The following is a 7,261-nucleotide window of genomic DNA, read 5'->3' as shown; positions in this document are numbered from 1 at the left end:
CACACACACACACACACACACAATTTTTTTTCTTTCCCACCTGTGTGGAGTTTCGGTGAAGCAGTTGCCAGACACATCGAATCAACATACTGGGTTAAGATATTAAAATTTACTTCTTTGTGGAAGTTGAGAATAAAAGCTTTGCGCCGGCCTCCTGCCAGAATCTGCTCTGTCCACAGAGACTTGAGACCCCTGGCCTGCAGTAACTCAATACTGACTCGTATTTCTTAACCCTTCGCCGCCCCTCCTCCAGCTCCCTGCATACGTAGGATCCCTATGGATGGACTCAGCATTCTGAGACCATTACCTACCCTCTGCCCCCACCCTGTCATACATACAAATATACAGCAGACTCTACTTGGGCACAAATTTTATAACCTGCTATTTTCTACTAGTAACATATTTTTCTCAAGTTACTATATTATTATTCTTTTAAAATATTACTTTTAATCCTTTTATTGTATTCTATGGTTGTATCCTATTATAGGAATATACCATAATTTATTTCACTCAACTGTTGTTGCAAGATATTTTCTCTATGTTTTTGTGTCTGACAACCCATCTGTAACTTGTTCTTAACTTTTGGTCTAAATCATGCCTAAATGTTTTTTTCTTTCACAAATCATTTTGTAATACAACAACCTGAACCTTCTTAATCAAAACAACCATCGTTGCTGTCTCTTCAATTAGTGTGTCCTACCATATTATCTCTTATATTATTGCATTGAAGCATTACCCAAATGCTGAATTATAGTTCACATAATTAACTTTTGGTGTGGGAAGAGCCTTGAGAACAGTGCTCTGGATATTACTGATGCTTCAGAAACTTTTAGGTTGAATTGCTTCGAGGGAAAAGCAAGGCCATATAATGATTTCAAACTTTTATTCATTCACAGTACCAAAAGGAAAAAAAAATAACTTTACTTAAAATATCAAAGTTTTGCTACATTTTCCTGTGTTAATGCATTTGCAAATTATATTATTTTAGCCTTGTGAGAGAGATTTTGAAGATTTTCAAGTCCAGCTCCTTAGTTTAACCTACAAAGGCTGAATTAATTGTTCAAGGTTACCTACAAAATCAGTGGCAGAGATAGGATTAGAACCAGTTTTTGGCCTCCTTTTAATGATATTTTTCACTCAGGACTGGCCAATTCTGTTGCTAAGCTAAGATGGGCTTTGCTGCAGAATTAATTTCTAAGCGTGTCAGTTAACTTTGGTCTTTTTATAACAACAGACAAATATTTGATTTTAACATATATTCTTCTGGAGGAAAAAAGATACCTAAAAGAGGAAGTACAGAGTTGAAGAACTCATTACTGCTACTGAAGAAATAACTCCAAGTTTACTGTGATAGTGTTAGTTTTATCTTTGCATATGCGTGAAGCATTACTTGTATTTAACATTTCTACATATTATCCTTTTGATCTATTTTAAAATGTTTATTTACAAAATAACATGTAGCCCTTCCCCTTCCTTTATTTAAAACAAACTACTGAAGCTGCCTGAGGAGACCACCATTGTGTCCAAGGAGGTGGCCAGTGGGCTTGGGGCTGAGGAGGATCTGACATGGTTGGGACTGAGAATGTGTTCAGGGCTGAGGAGGCAGCGGGCATGGTGGGGAGACCGATTAAATACAGGGGGATTGAGCAAATAAATACATATATTCAGGATAACGGGAGCCAGCTTCTCTCTGCCAGAGAAAAGAATGACAAATATGGGAAGGGGGAAGGCTGGAATAAGCCATGTGGTCTCAAATTATAATTGGAGGTGTCAGTGTGAACTCATGGCGTTTAATATCTATTAATATTTCTATTTATCATATATATATATATATATATATATATATATATATATACCTAGAACTAGATGTGTGTATATATGTTTATGTGTGTGTGTGTACCTAGGTATAACATATATTTCCTAGCATTTATATCTTGGTTTCTAAATACCAATCTCCTCCAAAATGAACAGAGCTCCTTGGAGAAATGTCTGATTCAAGGCTGGGGCAGAGAAAATACAAGATAAACCTGAAATATCTTTTTATGCCAGACAATAAAGTGCTCAAGGAATAATAAGGATATAACAAAAACACACAGGTGCCGGTTTTAAGGGGCTCCCCTAGGCAGGTCTTGGACACTTGAAACATCAAAATAAATTATGACATATTAATAGATTATAACCCATTGAGTAAAATAGAAATCTGTGAGTCCATACTCATATAATTAGTTGACCAGATAAATAAGTACTCTTCATTATCCTTAGTAGGAAATCTTGATAATATCAAAATTGAAAAGTGAAAAAATAAAAAAAGCAATATATATGTTATTTGAAAGAAGAGATGCAACAAGGAACCAAAACAGCTAATGGAGTTCAGAATGGGTTTCTGAGGACCATGAATTGGCAATGGCAATACTGGGGCACAGGGTGCTGTGTTTTATTTTTAATGTCTTTTGTTTTATTTTAAGCCTTGTGGAATGAATTGACTTTTGAAAACAGTAAATATACTTTTCATTTTGAAATAATTTCAAAATTGTTGCAAGAAAAAAGTTGCAAGAAAACCACAGAAAACCTAGATTTCCCAATTATTGCCATTTTCACAACTTTTGCTCTCTCTCTCTCTCTCTCTGTAAGTTGAGTAAATTGGAGACATGATATTGTGTTACGCCTACGTAGGCCTGTGTATTTTTTAAAAAACAAGGACACTCTTCTGCACAATCACAGCATAAATATCCAAATCAGGAAAATAACATTGACTACACAATACTACATTCGAATCCACAGACCCTTTCAAATTTCTCCAGTTGTCCCAATAACATCTTTTAGATAGAAAACACAGAGGTTCTCCCACTTTGGTCCAGATTCTAAATCCGAGGACACATGTTGCATTTGTGTTGCATTTAGCTAGTGTGTCTCTTTGGTCTTCTTCAGTCTGGAACAGGTTCTTGTCTTCCTTTTTTCATAATGGTGTTGGCATTTTTGAAGCTATTTTGTAGGCACTTTCATCTCCTCTCAAACACACATATTTTTCTTCCCATCATTTTAATATAATTTTATCACCATTTTAGTTAAATTTAAAATCTAGAAGAGTTTTTTATTCACAGTCAAGCCATATAGTGAACTATGATTACATTTTCATTCTTGTATACCTTTTGTTTTCCTGAGAATTCATCATTCATTGATTTTCTCTCTCTCTCTCTCTCTCTCTCTCTCTCTCTCTCTCTCTCTCTCTCTCTCTCTCTCATATCCCTCCCTGTCTCTCTATCTCTCTTGATTCTCTCCCTCTTGGATTTTTTTGAACCAATCATAATTCATCAACAAAATCTAACAAAGCATCTTCCTCTCATTAAATTTAAACATTATCAGAAAAAAAACCCTGAAACTAATAAAAAAGGATTAATAAATAAATAAATAGACATATCAGGTAGCCTTGCCAGCCTCCCTCTCTCTCCCTCTCTTTCCCTCTCCTGCTTCCTTCCTTCCTTCTTCCTTCCCTCTCTGTTTCTCTTCCCCTCCATCCTTGGCTCACTCCTTTGCCTCTTTCTCTTCCCCCCTATCCTTCCTTCCTCCCTCTCTTCCTTTATTCTTCCTCCTTCTTCATCTCCCTTCCTCCCTGGAGGCTCTGTCTTCCTGGTCCAGTCTGTATAGGTTGTTCTCTAGGTCTGCTGCAAAGCTGTCAGCCTGGAACATTCTTTCACTGTCATCCAGGGAATTTCCTTTAATTCTCTTTTCTGTTGAAGCTCCTGTTTCTAGATACTATTTTTCCCCCCTTGTTTTGGAAAAGTAAAGAAGCTTCTAAAAAATGACTGCCTGGAAAGTCAGTTTTTTAAATCTTTCATATCTGAAATGGCTTTATTCTGTGTGTATACTTGAATGGCAATATGCCTGGCTAAATAGAATTCTAGGTAGAAAATATTTTCCTCTCAAAAATTTGAAGGTACTGTTTTGTTATTATTTAGTTCCTATTGAGAAATCTGAAGCTATTCTGATTCCTGAGATTGCTGTTGTATTTTATCAGGTTATTTTCTCTCTGGAAGCTTTAGGAATTTTTAAATCTCTACTATTATGAAAGATCAGAGTGACAGACGCTTGTAGGAGTACTATCCACCCACCACTGACCCATTCATTTTGAGGAGGCCTGAAAGGCCCTAGCAATCTGGAAATACTTCAGTTCAAAGGACATTCACCTTCTTCGTTTTCTGGAATTCCTTTTATTCAGGCACTGTCTGCCTGGATCCTTAATTTTTAAAAATGCTTTCTCCTTTTCCATCTCTTATTCTTTTGCTTCAGCTTAGTTCTTGGATTCTGTCTTTTAAACTTTCTGTTGAGTTTTTATCCTGCTGTCATATTTCAATTTTCATGAGCCTCCTTTTTAACTGGTTTTGTTGTCATTCTTAACAACTTTTTGTCGTAATTCTTAACATTCTTTATATATATATATATATATCACCTGTTTTCATTCATGAATTTGATGTCAGTCTCATCTCTGATGAGTTCATCTATTTTTTAAGCATCCCGTTCTCTATTCTGTCTGCTTCCTGTATTTTGTTTGTGAATCTTTCACATCAGAGGCACTCCACATGTTTAAATGTGTAGTAGTTCCTACGGCAGGTAATAAAAAGTTGAGTAGACCTTCAGCATGCATGGTGGGGCATCCCCGTAGGGTGGTTGTGCAGAGACCTGGCTAACATCAGGGGACTACACTGCCAGTTTTCTCTTGGAATCGCCAGGCTAAGAGAGGAAGCCTCTACCACCTTGTTGCCAACATTCTTGTGGCCCAGTGATGGGAAAGGGCTGGATATCTTGCCCTAGGAGACAGGACTTTCCCTTGATATCTGTATTTTCGTAGGGCCTCTCTCTCTCCCTCTATACTGACATTCCAGAAAGTAAACTTGTAGTTTTTGCAAAATTGAGGAGGAAAAGTCACCTGATTGCGTGGATAAATGAGGGAATCTGAGGCACTAACTTCTTTTGCTTTATTAGCTTTTCAACCAATCCTCCAGTGTTAGCTCCACCAGCACTCTATGTCTGCGGTTTCTGGTGCCTTGAATTCTTGATTCTCTCTGGCATTGTCATAAATGTGTCTTCTGTCCCCTAATTTACCGTTCTCTCCTAGGTTTATGTTTCAGCTTTCTCTGCACTGTTATTTCAGTTGCCACTCGACAATCAGTTCCAGTTTCCAAAAAAGCAAATCTTGTTTAGTCTCTTCTTTTCACCTTGAGGGTTTATGCCTTTTTGTCTTGCTTTGTTTTTATTTGTTTGTTTCTTTACTGTAATTTTTAAAGTGGGACTTTAAGAGTTCAACATACCATATTTAACTTGGAGTTCAATTATGCTTTTTGTTCTTGACATATTTTATTAATATTTGTGGTGTTTCAGAAAAAGGATTTTAACTATTTTTCTATATGTATTAAAATTTTGGAATGTTTTTTTCTTAGGATGCCTCTTTGATGGATATGAATTCCTTCAGCCCTATGATGCCAACGTCCCCTTTATCAATGATAAACCAAGTCAAGTTTGAAGATGAACCAGATTTGAAGGATCTCTTCATTACTGTTGATGAACCTGAAAGCCATGTTACTACAATTGAAACTTTCATTACTTACAGGATTGTTACTAAGGTAAATATTTAATGAACATTTTCTTGAATACTGCTGTTGTCCTTGAACTTTTGGAGTGTTTCTTGTTTACTGTAACTCTCAACATTGGAGAATCTTAGCTGAACTGACTTATTTTTTCAACCATGTTGGGTAAGACGTCGCATCTTATCTACCCTTCATTTGTTCTATATCAAATCAGTGAAAGTCAAGTTAACTTGAGTAATAGTCACTCATTTTTTAGCAGTTGTGCTTCTTAAAATAGGTGTATTTTAAGTTTTTAGTTTAAAAATTTATGAAAATTATAAAGAAATATCTTTGGCAAATAAAAGCCTCAGTTTGCTAATACAGAAAACAACTAATTAAAAACATGATGTAATATTTTGCATTCACATTTCTTCTGAAGACTGAAATGAGTAATTTCATTTGTTTTCCAAAGACGAGCAACTGGCCTCTTTATCTTTTATGTGAGATGCTGTTCAGTAGTCCAGGGCCCACATCTCCCTAGCCCTAGGACAAGGCTCTGCAAACAGACTTTACCTCAGACAGAATAAAAGGACCAAATATTGTACTATTTCAAGAAGTTCTTTATACCTTCTAAGGCTTTGTTTATGAAGTTTCATCCTACCTCTCTTTTGTAGCTGACAATTTTTTGGACCATCTTCCTATAGAGACTTCTTCCAGTGGAGCCTCCACAGTGCTGCTAGTCATGTTCCATAACAATGTATATCTGACCTCCTCACTCAGATTCTTAAAATCCTTGGTTGGCACCTCATTTCCTACAGAATATGTGCAAACTTCTTAGTATGACACATAAAGAACTTCTTAGTTTGGTGCCAACCCATCATATAAGTCTCTTACTCCCCACTTTTACTACTGCTGTTCTCCATTCATATTGAATTACTTCTGTTATCTGAATATTCTAGGCTATTTCTTGTCCTCCTGACTTTGCATACACTTTTCCTTCTCTCTGTTATGTCCTTCTGCCTCTTAAACAGAAGAACTACTGTTTATTTTTCAAGACACCAGTCAAAATGATGCTTGCTCCTCTCCCTGCAGGCTGGAAGCTTTTCCTTCTGTTTCCTCATACTGTTCTAACTGAACTCTTAAAGAATATAAAGCACTGGAATCAGTGTAATAAAGCAATTAAAAGCCACTATTTAATCCTTCTAAGCCTCAGGTTTTTTTTAATCTATAAAACTAAAACGGTAAAAGGCCTGGTTCTTTTGAGTTGCTGTGAGAATTGACACAGGACAGGTAATCAATGTAAAACACTTACCAAAGTGCCTGACACATAAGTGATCAGTAATTGGCACCTACCCATAGGTGAGTAGATAACCATGTGTTTATTTGTGTTCATTCCCAACCAGTGTGAGAGCTTCTCAAGGAAGGCAGTTATAGCTTAAGATTTCCACAATGCCAAACACAATCCTTAGGGTAGAGTAAGTAAGCAATGTAACTTTTTGATGAATGAGGGAGTGAAGAAATGTTTAGTATGAAGTCACATCAAGAGGCGGTAGAGCAAGGCAGATGGAGTTGAATAGTGATTCATCTCTTTCCTTGCTCTGTGTCTTGGGCAATTTAATTAACCTGCTATCCTTCGTTTTCTCGTTTGAAAATAAGATAATAGTAATAACCTCATAGGGTCTTTGTAACTATTTAACCTG

General features: G+C 36.4%; 1 protein-coding gene across 1 annotated transcript in view; it reads left to right on the top strand.

Annotated features, from left to right (window-relative positions):
• SNX7 (sorting nexin 7) overlaps positions 1-7,261 on the top strand; it is an 85,676-nt gene that overhangs the window by 20,587 nt on the left and 57,828 nt on the right. The window contains exon 2 of the mRNA XM_019648858.1: positions 5,436-5,618. Coding sequence (XP_019504403.1) covers positions 5,436-5,618 — 183 coding nt within the window. The remainder of the gene's footprint in view (positions 1-5,435; positions 5,619-7,261) is intronic.

Source organism: Hipposideros armiger, unplaced genomic scaffold, assembly GCF_001890085.2.
Source record: "Hipposideros armiger isolate ML-2016 unplaced genomic scaffold, ASM189008v1 scaffold_127, whole genome shotgun sequence".
NCBI lineage: Eukaryota > Metazoa > Chordata > Mammalia > Chiroptera > Hipposideridae > Hipposideros > Hipposideros armiger.
Note: the sequence above shows the minus strand (reverse complement) of the source record. Positions and strands in the feature narration are given on the sequence as shown.